At 57.3% G+C, this 17,189-nt stretch overlaps 2 protein-coding genes across 4 annotated transcripts in view; one reads left to right on the forward strand and one right to left on the reverse strand.

Moving 5' to 3' along the window:
* The first annotated feature begins 868 nt into the window (after positions 1-868).
* Positions 869-14,355, forward strand: DOK4 (docking protein 4). Of its 3 annotated transcripts, none has more exons than XM_017502635.2 (8): positions 869-1,066; positions 6,906-7,152; positions 10,456-10,563; positions 10,718-10,832; positions 11,108-11,227; positions 11,346-11,535; positions 12,271-12,409; positions 12,553-14,355. In XM_017502635.2, the coding sequence occupies exons 2-8, from the start codon at positions 7,087-7,089 to the stop codon at positions 12,910-12,912; spliced, it is 1,098 nt and encodes a 365-aa protein (XP_017358124.1). In that variant the 5' UTR covers positions 869-1,066; positions 6,906-7,086; the 3' UTR covers positions 12,913-14,355. The 3 variants fall into 3 exon arrangements, with proteins under 3 accessions (XP_017358124.1, XP_017358125.1, XP_037585224.1); XM_017502636.2 differs by lacking the exon at positions 869-1,066 and adding an exon at positions 6,181-6,260; XM_037729296.1 differs by lacking the exon at positions 869-1,066 and having other exon boundaries at positions 6,724-7,152; positions 12,553-12,676; positions 12,794-14,355.
* Positions 14,269-17,189, reverse strand: part of POLR2C (RNA polymerase II subunit C) — an 8,210-nt gene continuing 5,289 nt past the window's right edge. The window contains exons 6-9 of the mRNA XM_017502643.2: positions 16,513-16,564; positions 16,123-16,291; positions 15,897-15,971; positions 14,269-15,276 (exon numbers count right to left, since the gene is read on the reverse strand). Coding sequence (XP_017358132.1) covers positions 15,132-15,276; positions 15,897-15,971; positions 16,123-16,291; positions 16,513-16,564 — 441 coding nt within the window. The 3' untranslated portion in view covers positions 14,269-15,131. The remainder of the gene's footprint in view (positions 15,277-15,896; positions 15,972-16,122; positions 16,292-16,512; positions 16,565-17,189) is intronic.

Consider the following 17,189-nt stretch of genomic DNA (forward strand, 5'->3'; position numbering starts at 1 on the left):
TAGTGTGCATCAGAATCACTTAGAAGCCTGTTAAAACACAGGTTTCTGCTAGAAACTCCCAGAAATTCTGATGGTCTGGGGTGGGGCAGGGAATTTGCATTTCAAACAAGTTTCAAGGTGATGGGAGGCTTCTGGTCCAGGGACCACACTTTGATAAACCCTGGTGTAAAAAGGTGCAGACATGAAAACCAGTGGGGGGACAGTTTCTCCCCAGAGGAGGCACTGGGTAACTTCTCCTGTCCCTGCCTGGCACAGCTGAGGCCTGTGATGTGGAGATTCCCACAGATCAGTGACTCAACAGGCCCGAGGGGCAGAGGTGAGGGGGTTGGGGCAGCAATGGAGGGGAATGAAGTTTGGGCTTGAGGGCAAAGTCTAGTGGGGGAGCCTAGAATGAGAGAACTGGATGTTTTGAGAGTGGAGAGGCGATCAGGGGAGACAGAAGCGATGGTGCGGCTACTTGAGGAGGGGTAGCGTGGGAGGTCACTGTGGGGCTGGAGGAGCTGGGCAGTGAGAGCCCAGAGAGTCATGAAGGAGTTAGGGGAGCAATGGGTGTGTATGTGATTCCTGACGAAGTGAACGGTTTGAGATTTGGGGGCTGGGAGCTGATGTGGAGTTCAGCTTTCAGGGGGCTGAGAGGCGATGTGGGTTTTAGGACCCAGGGAGGGGCAGTGGGAATGAGCCAGAGGTAACGGGGGCGACCTGAAGCGGGTGCAGGGGTGCCAGGGCAGAAGTGGGGGTGCCAGGGCAGAAGTGGGGGTGCCTGGGCAGAAGTGCATGTCCTGCGGCTCGGAGGAATACGGCGGGGGCCGGTCGCCAGGGCGGGGCAGGGGGCGGGGCGCGGCTGCGGGACCCAGCGGAGGAGGGAGCGGAGCGGAGTCCCAGCCCGATCCGGATCCCGAGCCCGGTGGCCGCGCCTCCCTCACCGTCCCCTCCGGGAGCCCGGCGCCGCCGCCGCCCTGCCGCCTCCGCCGCCCTGCCGCCTCCGCCGGCCGCGCCGTGACTCGGGCATGAGCCTGCCCCGCGGCCCCGTCGAGCAGGCGCCCCTGGCCCGGGCCTCGGCGCCCAGGTAAATTGGGGGGCGCGAGGCAGGGAGGGGGACATAGGCCGAGCAGAGCCCGCGAGAGCCTTGGCGACTCCCACCCCTGGGGACCCTCAGTGGCTTCCCGAACCTGAGGACGCTCCATCCCATAGGACCTTCCTCCTCTGGGGTGGGGGGCTCAGAGATCCGCCACCCAAAAGCCGGTGCCTGGGCCCTGAAACTCCCTGAGCTCACCCCACCCCCAGCTCTCCTCTCCGTGGGAGCCCCTGTCGCGAGCTGACCTCACCCGCACCCACACAAACCCTATCGGAGCAATCCAAGCCCTGCGCTCCTGGGCCTGCCAGCCGGAAGGGGCATTACCCAGCCCCTGGCAGCTCCCAACCTCTCTGCCTTCCTGCTCCTCCCCGGGCCTCCTGTTCTCTCAACTGCTCCAAATTCCAGGAGATGATTTTCTGTACCCCAGCTGACCCCCACTGCCGACCCTCTCCTGCCTGTGGAGTTTCTACCCACAGCCCAAACTCATGGCCAGCTGCCTCCTGTCCTTGAACCTTTCTCCACTGGCCCCCAAGGTCCTGTCCACCTTCTCCCCCATGGCCCGCAAGGCCCTGGATCCAGTTACATGCTTTCTGTTGCTGAAAAGGGGCATGAGCGGAGGCTGGGCACCTGGGCGATGTGGCAGAGCTGAGACTCTGTGCAGCCTGCCTGCCCCAGGCCAAGGGGACACGTCATTTGCTAGCGCACTTCCACTTCGATGGAGGGTGTGGGTCGGAGGGGTCTGATGGCTGGGGCAGCGAGGGTCCTGGCAGCCGCTCTAGGAGACCCCACTTGGGCAGTGTGGGGTGGGCTTACTTAGGGCAGTTTCTTTCCTGGACCCTTTGAGGGATGTGGCACCAGTACAGGTTCTTCCTGCCCCCGCCCCCCACTCTGAGTCCCAGGAGCTGTGCCTCCTCTCCCAGGTTGCTTGCCTTGCTGTGCTAGTACTGGGTACTCCCAGCACTGCCCTCCTGGGCAGGGCAGCAGAGCTGGGTATGACCTCACCCCACAACCCCGGCCAAGGTGGGGCCGCCTGACCAGGCCTGGCCTAGGTGTCAGCAGCATGCTCTTCCCTGAGGCAGCTCTGAACCAAACTGCGGGTCTTGGGCGCAGCTGGTTCTCCAGTAACAGCCTGCCTGCTGGCCATGCCACCTCTGGAAGCTGAGCCGGGTCCAGCCAGATGGAGGCTGGTGGTGGTGGAAGAAAGGATGGGGAGGAGGATAAGTCCTAGAGAGAATTATGAGTTCAGCCCTCAAATATTGGGCACCTCATCCCCACCGGGCACCATTCTGGGAGCTAGACAGAGCTGTTGACTAGACAGATGAGGATGAGCCACCAGGGAGCTGACATTCCAGATGTCTCTCTGTGGCCAGAAACAAATGGACAGATGTAGGAACAAGAAAATCCCATGGTGGTGTGCGATGAAGACAGCCGCACCTGATGTTGTGAGAGAGGCCGACCAGCGGGGTTCCTCTGGTGAGGGTAGTCAGGGAAGGCCTCCTGGAGGAGGTGAATGAAGCAGTGGAATCAACCTTGAGCGTGTGAAGGAACAGTGTTCTAGGTGGGAAACAGCCAGCGCAGTGATCCCTCAAGGGGAGTGGGGTTGGCATGTTGAGTGGTGGGCAGGGGACCCAGGAGAGCAGAGTGTTACCAGGCCACAGCCTTACTCTCCTGGCTTAAGGGTCAGATGCCCCCTCCTTCTGCTGTCCTTCTCTGCCTAGGTGGGTATTTGGTCTGTCTTTGCCATCCACCTTGATGAGACTTGCCATGTTTCAGGTGGTGGCCCCTATGGGGATCTGTTGGGAGACCTCCCAGCCGGCCCTGATAACAATCTGGGGGATAGGGTGGGGGCAGGTGATGGGAAATGGCCCTGGTCCTGGAAAGAATCCCACAGATCCGATCTTCGCATGGGGTGGAGACATCAGACAACAGTGAGATGGTGTCCAGGTAGGGCTGTTCCTGCAGCCCCGATAAGATCCGATCTGTCAGGGGTGGGGAGGCCCAGCCAGGCAGGCAGCCGCCCGCTCAGTCATTGGTTGCTAGCCTCAGCGAGTAGTGTCTGTTCTGGAGCCAAAGCCTCCAGGCAGAATCCGGGTGCGGGAGGGAGTGCTCAGAGTGACTGCCCCATGGGGTAGGTACGGAGGGCCCTGGGAGTCTCCCTGCCCCACTACCCCAAAGGACACCTCCCTGTCCCCCTACCCCGAAGGAGCGTTTTGGAGCTGGCTCTCCCTGCGCAGGAGCCTGTGGTGGCCAGGCACTGGGCAGGTACTGTCGCTGGGTGAGCAGCAGTGTTGGTACCAAGCTGGGAGGCAGGATGGGGGGCAGCTGCTTCTCTCCTCCCCCACTGGAACCCTGAGAGGGGCTGCTGGACAACCTGCTTAGCTGGGAGCTCAGAGCTCACAGGCCCCATGCCCAGTGCTGGGGAAGGACCCAAGACCTCAGGTCCTCTCAAAGTAGCAAGCATTCTTCCTGCTGCAGGCCTGTGAGGCTGGCGATGGTTCAGGAGTGATGGGGACCGTGGCCGCAGGGCCAAACAGGGCAGGGGCTGCTTCATCCCAATTCCTGGCCTGCCCATCCTCAGCTGCCCTCCACTTGTTTTTAATTTTTTTCAGTAATTTTTTGAAATTTTTTAGAGACAGAGTTTTTCCCTATCGCCCAGGCTGGAGTGCAGTCGCTTGATCATAGCTCACTGCTGCCTGGAATTCCTAAGCTCAAGGATCCTCCCACCTCACGCTCCCCAATAGCTATGACTACAGGCACGTGCCACGTGCCCAGCTAATTTTTTCATTTTTTTGTAGAGACAGGGTCTCCCTATGTTGCCCAGGCTGGTCTTGAACTCCTGGCCCCAAGTGATCCTCCCACATTGGCTTCCCAAAGTGTTGGGATTACAGGTGTGAGCCACGTGCCTGGCCTGCCCTCCACTTCCTGCTGTTCTATTGGGTCTTCACAGGCTCGGCTTGGGGACCGCCTTACTTAATACAGTGCAGTCCCTCTGGAGGATGGGTTGGTTCTGGGCCCCCCGACCGCTTGACCCCGTTGCCTGTCAAATTTGTGGGTCCACCTTTTGGCCCTGACCCCTCCTCTTCTTCCCAACCCCCGTTTGCCACACCATGTTGGGTCCTAGGTTAAGTCTTGCTCTTGCAAACCTCACTGGGGACAAAGTGTGCCCAGGGTCCCTATGACTAAGGGCTGGAAAAAGCTGCCAGGACTTTGCCACCCAGGCTTCCTCATGAAGGTCATTCTTCCTGCTGGGGACCTGGGGTATGGGACAGGGTGAGGCCTATGACAGATACAGCAGGAGCACTCCTGAGAGCTTGAGGCCACAGTCCCTGGTGGGGTGACACTGGGAAAGAGCAGGCTGGCTTCGGGTGGTTTCATCGCCCTGTCTGGGCAGCAACTCTTGAAGGAAAATACACACACACACAGCCCTTGGAGTTTTCAAGGTGGAAGCTCTGGCCAGGCACAGCTGCCCACACCTGTAATCTTAGCACTTGAGGAGGCTGAGCCGTGCAAATCACTTGGCCCCAGGAGTTTGAGACTACCCTGGGCAACATGATGAAAACCTGTCTCTACAAACAAGTTTTTAAAAATTAGCCAGGCATGGTGGTGTGTACCTGTGGTCCCAACTATTCAGGAGGCTGAGGCAGGTGGATCACTTGAGCCTGGGTGGTTGAGGCTGCAGTAAGCCATGATCGCACCCCGCACTCCAACCTGGGTGACAGAGCAGGACCCTGTCTCAAAAGAAGAAAAGAAACAGCATCCCAAGTGGGCAGGCAGGTGCCTCATGGATTCATTTCCTCATTTGAAGTAGGTGGATTTATTCACATTTTTTCTAATGGGGAAATTGAGGCCCAGGGTCTTAAGCGGCTTGCCCAGGACTACACAGCCGGCTGGATTCACACTCCCGGCCATGCTATGTCTGGGCTACCTTGGATGAACCCAGCGGCCCAGTGGCTTCCTGTAGGTGTGTTGACAGGGGGCTTCCACACTGTGGACCCACAGCCAGCAGCCAGCCTGCCAAGCATCTTGGAGGGGAACTGCAGTTGCTCTGGGGAGAAGGCAGCTCCAGAGGCAGGCAGTGAAGACAGAGCTGAGAAAAGTGACCCATCTCTGGCTGCCAGAGCCCAGATGTGGCAGAGCTGTTGGGGACCAGTTGCCAGTGAAGGACCCCAGACCAGACCTGACAGGAAGAAGTGGACTGCCTAGCTGTTGGAGGGTCTTGGACCCCAGGAAGCTGGGATAGAGGCAGCGAATGGGCAGGAGTGGAATTGAGGGGGCTACCAGGTGCAAGTGGGATAGGGGAGCATTACCCTCTCTGCCCCTCCCTTGTTTGCGTGTGCCCACTGGGATAGTCCCTTCTGTTCCTTGTTAGGCACTTAACAGGCAGGGCTCCAGGACATTAATTAATGCCAAGCTGCTGGCAGCAGCATGCCTGCCCCAGGGCCCCGTTCTGGCAGCACAGATACCCAGCTGACCCCAGAAATGCTGCTCCCATCCCACCCGGTGATCCTGTAAACACCGGGTCCACATTGCTGGCATAGCCCTGCCCCCGAGGCTGGCAGGCAGCCAGAGACAGTGGCAGGATGCTCCCTCCAGGCTGGCCTCCATCACCACCCTGGACCTTCTCCTTCATCCCTGGCTCTGCCCCAGGCCTGCTGTGTGACCTTAGTCGTATAGCTTACTCTCTCTGGGCAACTTACTTTCCCCATCTATAAAATGAAGAGGTTAGTCTGGGTCATTGCTAAGGTCTCCCTCTGAGTCTGAGTCTTTGTGATCTGTTGATCTGCCTGATTTGGGGTGGCTCTGCTACTACCCCCATTTCCTGCTCCATGTTTACCTCCCCTTGGTGTCCCACACTGTCTCCTGCATGTCATATTGCCCCAGGCCCTGGCTGGTTCACCTGTATTTAACTCCTGCGCTTGCTTAGGACACGGAGGCCCTGCTTGGTTTGGCCAGACCTAGTGGCCTGTTAGACCCTGGGCCCCACCCTCATGGACTGGCCAGTGTTTCCAACTCCAGGGCCAGGGCAAGGCGTCTGCTCCCACAGTGGCCACCTCCAGCCGGCCCAGCACATTCCTCAGGCTTATCTGGGGCCCGCCCCACTGGACTCTGCCCTCCCACCCAGGAAGCAGCACCCAGAGCTGCGGAAGAGTTGCAGGGGCTGGAGCAGGCTCTGCAGGGGCTCAAGGTAGTGATTCTTAGCCTGGGGCTGGAGAGAAACAGGTAGAGGACTGGGTGGGGCAGGAGGGCAGAGGGGTTTGGGTTGGGGGTGCTGCTGGGCTGGCCAGCCACATAGTCTTTAACATTGCAGAGCATGGGGTTCACTCAGACACCCAGGGGTCCTTTCCTGGGACCCCCTACCCCATCTCTGGGAAGGCTCCTGCTTCCCCCTGACCCCTGGGGGCTCTTGTACTCAGAAAGCAGCTTTTGCTAATGGCAAGTTGCCCTCAATTTGCCCCAAAGTTATCACAGTTGATGGGGCCACCAGCCTGAAATGCTGAGGGACAGCAGCTCCTGGCCACTTCCCTTCTGGAGTCCCCACCTCCACAGCAGGAACTGAGCCAGTCCTCCCAGGAAGGGGTTAAGTGCCAGCCCCAGGCGTGAGGGAGGGGACTGGGCTGGACCATTTTCCTCGACACTGCCTCCACCTCGGTTTTCCTGAATGGTTCTGTCGTACTGGGGTGGGGAGGGAAGGGAAGGAAGAAGGGCGGGAGAAGAGAGGGAGGGAGGAGGAGGGAGGAGAGTGGGAAGAGGAAGGAAAAAAGAGAGCGAGACAGCGAGAGGAAGAGAAAGATGTCACTGTCTCTAATCTCCCTGTCATTTTTATTTCCAGCCGGCAAGGGGCGAAGGAGCTGCTAGAACAATGCTGAGGCAGGCAAGGTGAGGAGCAGCCCCTCGCGGCAGCCCCGACGGAGTGTCTGGAACAGGTGATTGGAGGAGCCGGAGACCCAGGCACCTGGGCATCCTTCCCCTCGCCTCCGCCAGGCCCCGAGCCCCCAAAAGGTGGGGGAACCATGGCGACCAATTTCAGCGACATTGTCAAGCAAGGCTACGTGAAGATGAAGAGCAGGAAGCTCGGGGTGAGTGACCCTGAGCTTCGGAGGGGCCCTGCTGAGGGATGGGGGCCTGAGGACTCGGTCCGGACACGGAAGGCATGCCGTGTGGGGCACGCGGCTGCCCGCCAGCCACTGGGCATCGTGCATCTGTGGTCTCAGGGCTCCTTGCCAGCGGTCTGCCTGGCATGTGCCTGGCCTGGGTTCTGCCCGCTGCAGCCCCCGCCCCAGAGGGCTGGCTGGCATCCCAGCAGCTGGGCCAGCGGTGGTGGTGGTGGCATTGGTGGCCGCTGATGGGCAGGCAACTCCCCTGCTATTGTTGAAGTTGTCACCACAGCAGCAGCAGCAGGAGCGGCTGGCAAGCCGGGCTGTGTCTGAGCCGAGAAACAGCGTCTTGCTTCCCCCGGCCTCCTCCCCCTTCCGTGTGCCCCCACCCCAGCCTCCCCTCACCTCTCCTGACCTCTTTTCTTTTCGGTACCTCCTCTCCCCTTGCTTCTGACTGCTTTCCATGTGCAGATCTTTAGTATATTTTTGATTGTCATTTTTAATGTCAAAGAAATGTTTGAAAAGGGGCGTGGCTGGTTGGGGGAGATGGGGTGGTGCGAGAGGCGCTGAAGATGATCATTATGTGGTTTCTAAATGAGAACTTTGGGTAGAATGGCCCAGTGCTCTGGGACAGGCTGCTTCCCTCCAAGTTGTTGGCGGGTGACTCTGTGCGTGCCTGGTGCTTGTCCCTGAACTAGGGGCTTGGAGGGGCTATAGAGAAGAGGTCTTACTGGGCATGCACCCTGTCCTACCCCCTGTAGACCCCCAACTGGTGAAGACCTCCCCAGAAGGCAGGAGCAGAGGCCCCGGGGATCAACTTAATGATCTCGGCCAGGCTGAGAGCTGCCTCTATTCCTCTGCCAAAGACAGGTCTGGCAGCTGCCCCTTCCCCTGTAGGAAGGACAGCCCTGGTGACGGAGGTCACCCAAGTCTCGTGTTTGACCCAGGACTCCTGTCCCTCTCTCCCTTCTCTCTCCCATTCCCTTGAAGGAGCAGGTGGGTTCAGGCTGCTCAAGGCTTCCTGGCTCAGCCTGAGTGGGGTTGGGGGGAAGCATTGGGGAGAGGGATCTGCTGCCCGGCTTCCCTACCTGGGTACCAGACAGAGCAGGGCTGGCCTTGGAAAGGGTGGCTCTGGCCCCGCCTCCCCTCCTGTGCCTCCCTGCCCTGGGGCTCAGCCTAGTTGAGACTGGGCCCTGGCAGCTATCGGCTACTTTGCTCTTTACTCTTCCCCTGAAAGGGGGATCAGCCCACCGACTTGGAGCACAGAACAAAGAGAAGCTGCGGCTGAGGCAGGGAGCCCAAGGAAGCGGAGGCCTAGCTTCTAACATCACTCCTCATTCCTCTGGCCCCAGACTTAGCAGGTCCCCAGGTGGGCTGAGGCCTTGCCCAGGGCAGAGGGTGCCAAGAAGGCACCAGCTACAGGGCAACCAGTCGAGCTCAGTATCAAACCTGTTCCCGAGGGAGACTGAGCGGCTGACAGGTGGGCACGGCCCGGATGGGGAGGTGGGGTGTGGCCAGGCCCTCTCCATGCAGGGAATTCTCTTCCTTCTGAAGACAGGAGCCTCACTTCCCCTGGTGTGAGAGGCTGCAGCAGCCATTCTCATCTCAGCCTACAGAGGGGAGGGGGAGGGGCTGAAAGAGATCAGGAGCCGGCTCTCCTACCTGCCAGGGCCTTTCTCCTGTGGCAGAGCTGTGGCAGAGTGTTTCTGAAGCACTGATCAAAGCCCTGTGCGAAGTGGGAAGGAGGGCTCTTGAGCACGTGGCTCCCTGGGGCTGTGACTGTGTATCCTGTAACCAGGCAACCGGCATGCTAGGCCCCCAGACCTTCTGCCCCTGACGCTGCGGGCTGCCTGGCGCCCACCCTGGCAGGGTGTATCTGGGTCGGCAGCATTCGTCCATTCATCCATCCATTCATTCACGGTTCCTTCATGTGGTCATTCACTTGTTTACCACAGCTGTTAATGAGGCTACCAGGATATGAGTGAGGATTCTGAGGATACAATTCAGCGTCTGTCTTAAAGGAGCACTGCAGCTGAGAGCTGAGGGCTGCTGAGGTTTAGGTGGATAGAACAGGGGCCGAGCCAGGTCAGAGGTGCAGGAGTAGACATGCCTCCTAGGGTACCAGCTAGGAGCCAGAAATGGCCTGGCTCTGAGTGGCATCTTAAGATGAGGGCTGCCTAGGACTACTGCACCCTGGGACCTTGCCTGCCAAGGACCTAGTGCACCCATGGCACAGTAGGCCTGAGGAAGGGATGGGGCCCAGAGGTCTCCTGGCCTCCTTTGCTGTGCTCTCGGCCGCCACTCAGCCTCCCTACTGTTTCCAGTAAGAGGAACACCAGAGATGCCTGGAGAATGGGCTCTGCCAGGCTTCTGGAGTGCCCGCTGGAAGGAGTAGGTAAACCCCAACCACAGACTTTGGGCAGAAAAGAGCCTAGGCGGGAGGGAGGGGCTGTGCAAGGGCGGCTGAGGTGGGTGGCTAGGGCCAAACACCCTGCACCGTGAATGACAGGCCTAGCGTGGTCACTCCCCTCTCCTCCCCACTACTCCTCACCCCTCAGGAGGAGTCCGTGAAGCTACAGAGAACATAGGTGGTTAAGATACAGGGGTCTTGGCAGTGGCCCGGACAAGGAGGGAAGGCACCATGCTGTGGGAGGAGCCCCAGATTCTCAACTCCGCCCCTTAACCTCGGACAGCCGTGGGTTCCCAGATGGAACAGGGCCCCTTACACTCCAGGGTTGGTAAATGAATGAAGAGAGGGCGAGTGAAAGCTCCCAGAGACAAAAGTGTTACCTATGTAAAGAGCTCTCACCTGACTCAGAGAACTAGGGGCACGGGGATGTGCAGGCTGGCAGGGGGCAAGGGTCCAATCCCTGTTCCCAGGAGGCCCCTCTGTGGTGGCTGGCACTGCCCGAGCTCTGGCCAGATCCTACAGTGGGCTGTGAGGGTTGGCTGTCGATCTAGACAGCCTGCTGCAAATACCAGCATCACCATTCCTTAGCGTTTTGATGCCTCACTTTCCCCATCTATAAAATAGGGATAACAGAACCGATCCCAGGAGTGGCCCTGAGACTGTGCAGAGTGTTAATTAACAGTGTGTGAGCAGGAAGCACTCAATGAACGTTGGCAACTCTCAACTCAGCAGTGCACACACTCAGACTGGGGCTTCAGGAAACACTGCGCAGCACTGCCCCCTGTGGCAGGCAGGGGTGGCTGCAGGGCCCTGCTGGCAGGGTGGGAGTGGTCCAGGGAGGTCGGCTCAGGGGTCACTGTCATCTTGCCCCACAGATCTACCGGAGGTGCTGGCTGGTGTTCCGGAAATCCTCCAGCAAGGGGCCCCAGCGGCTAGAGAAGTATCCGGATGAGAAGTCGGTGTGCCTCCGGGGCTGCCCCAAGGTTAGGAGGCCTGGGCCCTAGCTCCCCCAACCTGTAAGCAAAGGCGGTCTGCTGAGGCCTGAGGTCTGCACACCCTCCTGGGGGTGGCAGGCCTGTGGGGGATGCAGAGAGAGGCGCCCCGGCCTGGCTAAGTCCCTTGTGGATGCTGTCCCAGGTGACTGAGATCAGCAACGTCAAGTGTGTCACGCGGCTCCCCAAGGAGACCAAGCGGCAGGCAGTGGCCATCATATTCACTGACGACTCGGCACGCACCTTCACCTGCGACTCAGGTGAGGCGCTGAGTGCAGGCCTCCATCTGCCTCCCCTGGCGTGGCTGTGGTCAGAGGTCTAGCCAGGAGCGGGCAGGGCAGGGCTAACCCTGGGTGGAGATGGTGGTGTGGTGTGTGTGGGGTTGGGGGTGCTTTGAGGGAGCAGGCCCCCAGGGGTGAGGCGGGATAGACAGATAAAACCCATTGTCCTTGCCCTCCCTGCTGTGCATGGTGGCATAAGTCAGGCTGGGCAGATGGGCACCAAGAGCCACATGATGAAGTAGCATTTTCTTCAGAGCTGGAGGCGGAGGAGTGGTACAAGACACTATCTGTGGAGTGCCTGGGGTCCCGGCTCAATGACATCAGTCTAGGAGAGCCTGACCTCCTGGCTCCAGGCGTGCAGTGTGAGCAGACAGGTGAGGCTGGGCCCTGGCCCTGGGGGTGGGGGAGGGGAGAAGGAAGAGGAGGAGGAAGGAGGGAGGAAGCCCCCATCTGGGACATCCCTGGGCCCACTTGCCCTCCCTCCGACTCCAGATCGCTTCAATGTCTTCCTGCTGCCCTGCCCCAACCTGGACGTGTATGGCGAGTGCAAGCTGCAGATCACCCACGAGAACATCTACCTCTGGGACATCCACAACCCCCGTGTGAAGCTCGTCTCGTGGCCCCTCTGCTCACTGCGCCGCTATGGCCGGGATGCCACACGCTTTACCTTCGAGGCCGGCCGGTAGGACCCTCTCGCCTCCCAGCCCTGTCCTACCACGGTGTGAGGGTGGCTGCCATTCACTGTGTTGGGCACTCACTGTGCTAGGAGCTTGGTTTATTTATTGACATAGCAATCCCAAGGGGGAATATAATGTTCCCATTTTATAGAAGAAATGGAGGCTCAGAGGAGTCACTTGCCCACAGCGTGCAGATCAAGTGAAGCTGTTTACCAAAAGTCATACTTTGGCTTAAGTCAGATGTGGGTACAGGCACTAGTTCTGTGACTGTGGACCTGCGTCTGCGTTTCGGGGATAATAAAGTACCTAGCCTCCCAGAATTATAGTGAAGACTGGGTATCCCTCGCTTGAACTCTGGAGTCAGCCTACCTAGACTGAAGTTCTGTAGAACCCTCTGTAGAACCCTGGCTGAGTTACTTAGCTTTGTATGTCTGTTTCCTCATCTATAAAATGGCTTGGGAAAATGCATAATAATGAGGAAACTATTAATGGTACAAAGGCCAAAGGGAGGTGGTAGAGAAAACTGAATGGGTTAATTCTTCTAAAGCATTTTGAGCACCAGCTGGTAGAGAAAATGCTCAGCATATTTGCACCATGTGGTCGGAGCCCCAGACCACAGCGCGGCCCGTCCTCCTGCCTGGAATGCAACCACAGCTTGCAGTTGCAGGAGCCTGACTGAGCACATGCATGTCTGTGGGGGGTCCCCACCACCTTGCCCTCTGTGCCATCTGTGTCCCCAGGATGTGTGATGCTGGGGAAGGACTCTACACCTTCCAGACACAAGAGGGGGAGCAGATTTACCAGCGGGTCCACAGTGCCACCCTGGCCATCGCAGAGCAGCACAAGCGGGTCCTGCTGGAAATGGAGAAGAACGTGAGGGTGAGGCAGCAGGCAGCAGTCCAGGGTATGGGTGGCAGGTGGACAGGCAGGGCCGGGTACACAGTGGAGGCAGGTAGGGTTTTGGGCGGGCAGCTCAGGGATACTGGGCCACTAATGGGAGCGCCCCCTCCTCTGCCCCACAGCTGCTGAACAAGGGCACAGAACATTACTCATATCCCTGCACTCCCACGACTATGCTGCCCCGCAGTGCCTACTGGCACCACATCACAGGTTCCCAGAACATCGCCGAAGCCTCCAGCTATGCTGGTGAGTCGCTTCCATGCCCCACACCTGCCTGCCAGGAGGCTCCATGGAGGATGAGGCCTATTGGGCAGGGGTCTTTTGACCTAGCTCTGAGTTCCGAGCCTGCTTCTGTGCCCACGGGTGAGGGGTATGGGGCAGCCCAGGCCAGCTCAGAAACGGACCTCCTCAACAGATTTATCCTGCTCAAGCCAAAGCCCAGCCAGGGGGACAGCAGCGAGGCCAAGACCCCATCCCAGTGACCATAGTGCTGGCGAGCACCAATGACTGCTGGGGGCTGCCTGCTGCAGGGCTGGCTGCAGTGTACCGTGGACAGCCTCAAGGGGCTGTCGGTCAAGAGCCTGGAGAAAGAGAGCAAACTGCCCCCTCCTCACCCCCAAGGGTGATGCTGGACTGAGGCAAAGGGCTGGCCACACCACCTGAGCATGTGTGAGGGGCTGGAGCTACCGTGGGACTATATACTGTTAATGATTTTAATATATATGGCTTACGACATACTCTGTATTAACGACATCCCCCACCCTCATCCTGTCCTTCCCCACCAATACACACACATTTCTGAATTCCATGACCAGGCCGCGGTCAAGGCTGCTTTTGAGAATGAGGGCAATTGTGTCCATCCTCCATGGCACAGCCTTCTTGCTGCCAGGACCTGCTTGAACTGCCAGGGCCAGAAGAGGGGGACAATCAGGGCTTGAGGCTGGCACTCTGGCTGCAGGCTTTTCCCAAACAGCCCAAGGGCTAGAACAACAGGTGGCTTCTCAGTTCCTCTGGGCCTGGAGTGGCACAGGAAGGATCTGCGCTCCCACTGTGCTGCTTGCCAGCCTTGCAATTGGAGTTTGAAGCAGAGGTGACATCTGGCTGATACCTCAGGTGAAAATCTGGTTTTAAAATGTAACTTCTGCACAGGCTCCTTCCTGCTTTGTAGGCTGGGAAGATGCCCTCAGGGTAGGGGGCTGATTACCTCAGCCATGTGGAGGAAGGCTGGAACTTGTTCCTTCCCCAGGGCCAGGCCAGGAGGGAAGGCCACAGCAGGACTGCCGTGGGGAGCACCCCTGCTGCCCCCCCTCACTGACCAGGGGTGGATAATGCCCAAGCAAAAGGAGCCCCTTGGCCCTGTCTAGCCAGCCAAAAGCACTCTGAAACCAAGACCTTCCCATTTCCTCCTCCCCACATGGTGCTGAGGCTCCCTGCTGAAATGCAATTAAAGCAATTGATTTTCTAGTGCTGGTATTTGTTGACTACCATGCAGAAGGGCTATCTATCTTTCTATTCACATCAAACCTTTGGTTGTGTGGGGTTTTTTGTTGTTTTTTGCGTTTTGTTTTTTAAAACTTTAGGGTCCTGATTTGTGGGAACAGACCTTCTTGTAAATAACCACTATTTGAGTTGTGGCAGGAGGATGATAAAGCATGTGACCCCTCCCAAAGGAGCCCTTGAGCCAGGGAGGTGGCGCAGTCAGCTCAGCTCTCAACGTGACCCGAGGAATGACCACCCAGAGGGATGAGCTAGCTTGAAGAGGGGAACTGGGGTCCAAAGGTCTTTGGGGAGGGAGGCAGAGCTGGCTGGCTCAGCTAAGTGGCACGATGACGCATGAAGGAGATTATGTTGTGCTCTTTATTGCCAAAAATAAACTTTTAAAAAGACAACTTCTGTTAATCAATAAATATCCTTTCCTTTCTGTAGTGGATCTCTGCTTTTCTCCAGGCTGCCTAATTAACTGCTTTGTGTGTGTTCCTACCTGGAGACAGTGCTAAGGGGTTAGGGCCAGAGCCTTCATTAAGGATAAATCAAATACTTCTGTGTATGTGGGAGGGGCTCTTGCTCCTGCGGCTGCTTCCACCCCCACCCCCACCACCAAACTCAATGTTCAGGCCACTGGTGGCGAAGGGGTTCATAACTGCTGGGTAGAGAATGAAATACCGTGTTTATTTGGTCGGGGGAGGACAGCCAGGGTGTAATGCTATTCCCAAAAGATTATTTCTCAAATGAGGGACACCTGGGAATTTGAAGTGCTAGCAGGCCGGCCCTGGGGCAAGGACTGGAAGGGTTTATAGGCTCCTTAAATCAAGACTGTGGCACTGGATCCTAACACCAGAAATCTAAGGTACAACTGAAAATTACTGCTTTTGGACAGAAAGGATTTAGAGTAAAGACCCGGACTAACCAGGAGAGAAGTTCAGTGGGTTCCGCACAGGTGCACTGCAAACAGACTGGAAGGGACATTCTGGGATCTGGAAGCCCTAACAGCAGTCAGGGCCAGTAAAAACCTGTCCTGCCTAAACACCACCGCATCCCTGGTAATCTATCTATGACCCGCTTCTAGTTGGTACTGGTGACCTGCCAAGAAGCTCAAGAAATAGTAGACTAAATTCCCAGAAACTAGAAGAGCCTCAAGAGAGACCCCCAAATCCAGCTGCTGGCCTGAATCTCCGTTTTTGCTGAAGCAGGCAAGCTGCAGCTAATTTATGGTTAGCACGTCACTCTGGATCTCGTGGCTTAATTGAGTTTGTAAATCACTGAGTTTCTTCTTCAATCCAGAGAGGGCCGACAGAACAATGGTTTCAGGACGCAGAGAGCCACAGGACTCCACATTGTAGTAAAACCTAGGAGGTAAGAGTCCAGTGAGCACCCTGCAAGGCAGGCTGGCCGACCTGAGCTCTGGCCGTGGACAACCCTTCCTCGTTCTGGGTCTTGGCTCTGTTCCCACATGGAACTTGACCTTGGGCCAGGGCTGACTTCCCTTCATCTAAAACCTCTTACACAGAGTAGTTTCAACACACTGCATGATCTCAAGGAGGCTCCAACTACCTCGTAAGATACCTGTGAAAATCCTCAAATTCTGTATGCACACACGCCTCACACAGGAGAAAGTAGAAAACCATGTGAGCAGTGACCAGTGTCACAGCCCCTTCAGTCACCCCTGTGGAACTTGGGTCAAAATCTCTGCCCCTAGCTTTGACCTCAAGAATCTTTTCTTTGGGGACTGAAAATCAGAATAGCAACAACCTGGATAATTGGAGAGTCCTCTCTGTCACAGTGACCAAAAGGGGCCTGGCGACCTGCCCCCAGGACATACACATAGCACAAGTCTAGTTCAGCAGTCAGCAGCCCCTCCTCAGCGTACGAGAACTGCAAGGTGGGGGAGGACTGCCGAGCCTAGAGCTTGCACCAAAACCATCCCTTCTGACCCCCTTCACCTTCTCATGTCCAACCAGGGTCTTACCTTTCTGGCTTGCCATTGGGGTCATAGGGAGCCTGCGACTCGTCCTCATCCAGCTCCGAGTACTCACTCTTTGGCCTGAGGTCAAACACAGGTCAGCACAAGGTTGCCACTGCTGCTTTTGGGGCACTCCAGTTCCTAGAGAGCCTGCCACATCTCAGTCACCAGCAGCCATTTCCATGCCACACCAACCACCCAATGCCTGCCACCACTCCTAAAGGGAACATACCATTCCTCGGGCTTGGGGTACACTGTGTGCCTCAGGGCATTGTCTGGATCGTATTCAAAAGCCACCCCTGCAGTAGGGTTCCATTTGGCATGCTCCTTGCCAAAGCCCTTTTTGGCATAGGCCCGAAGTCTCAGCTCCTGGCCCTTTCTCAGCTTGACGATGAGAATGTCTGCGGGGGAGGTACAAGTCAGTCAAGGCCCTGGAGAGAGACGGTTCTCCAAATTCTGACTTGGAGTGCTACTGCAAGACCACACACATCTGGAAAAATGGATCTAAAGCCAATTTATGATGAGACTAGACAGTACGAGAGGCTGCGTCTGGTGTCTGCATCCCACTGGCCCACACAGTGACAGGTCAGGAAGATGTCTGCACGTTCACTCCATGGCTTACCATCCTGCTCCACGTAGTCATTGGGGTCATTATCTCGGTTCCGGGATGTCACCTGCAGGGAGTCCAACAGCCATTCATTAGCTGCTCACCTCTCCAGTCACTTCCTCTGGCATCCATCACCCAAAACCTCTAGACTGCAATCTGTCAATCAGGGAAGGGGCACCTGACAAGGCGGTGGCACAGATGTCCCCGAGGACTCCAACCCCCACTTCATGGTGTGGTGATAGCCTCAAGCAAACCAATTCCATGGCCTTTAAAAGAGTCCCTGGGCGATAGCGGGTGCACAGCACTAACATTGCTAATGATGCAACGATGCCCAAGAAGAATCCAGAATTAGAACTTCTAGGGATCAGATTAAGGCAGAGGGTAACAGGGAAAGTCAACATTTTATAAGGACCAATCCCAGTCTAGCCCACTCGGAGCCAGAAAGAGAAAAGATCCCAGGGAAGCCAGGCACAGTGGCTCACGCCTGTAATCCCAGCACTTTGGGAGGCCGAAACAGGTGGATCCCCTGAGGTCAGGAGTTCAAGACCAGCCTGACCAACATGGAGAAACCCCATCTCTACTAAAAATACAAAATTAGCCGGGTATAATGGCACATGCCTGTAATCCCAGCTATTTGGGAGGCTAAGGCAGGAGAATGGCTTGAACCCCGGAGGGGGAGGTTGTGGTTAGCC

Source organism: Cebus imitator, unplaced genomic scaffold (genome assembly GCF_001604975.1).
Source record: "Cebus imitator isolate Cc_AM_T3 unplaced genomic scaffold, Cebus_imitator-1.0 Scaffold297, whole genome shotgun sequence".
In the NCBI taxonomy this organism is placed as follows: Eukaryota; Metazoa; Chordata; class Mammalia; order Primates; family Cebidae; genus Cebus; species Cebus imitator.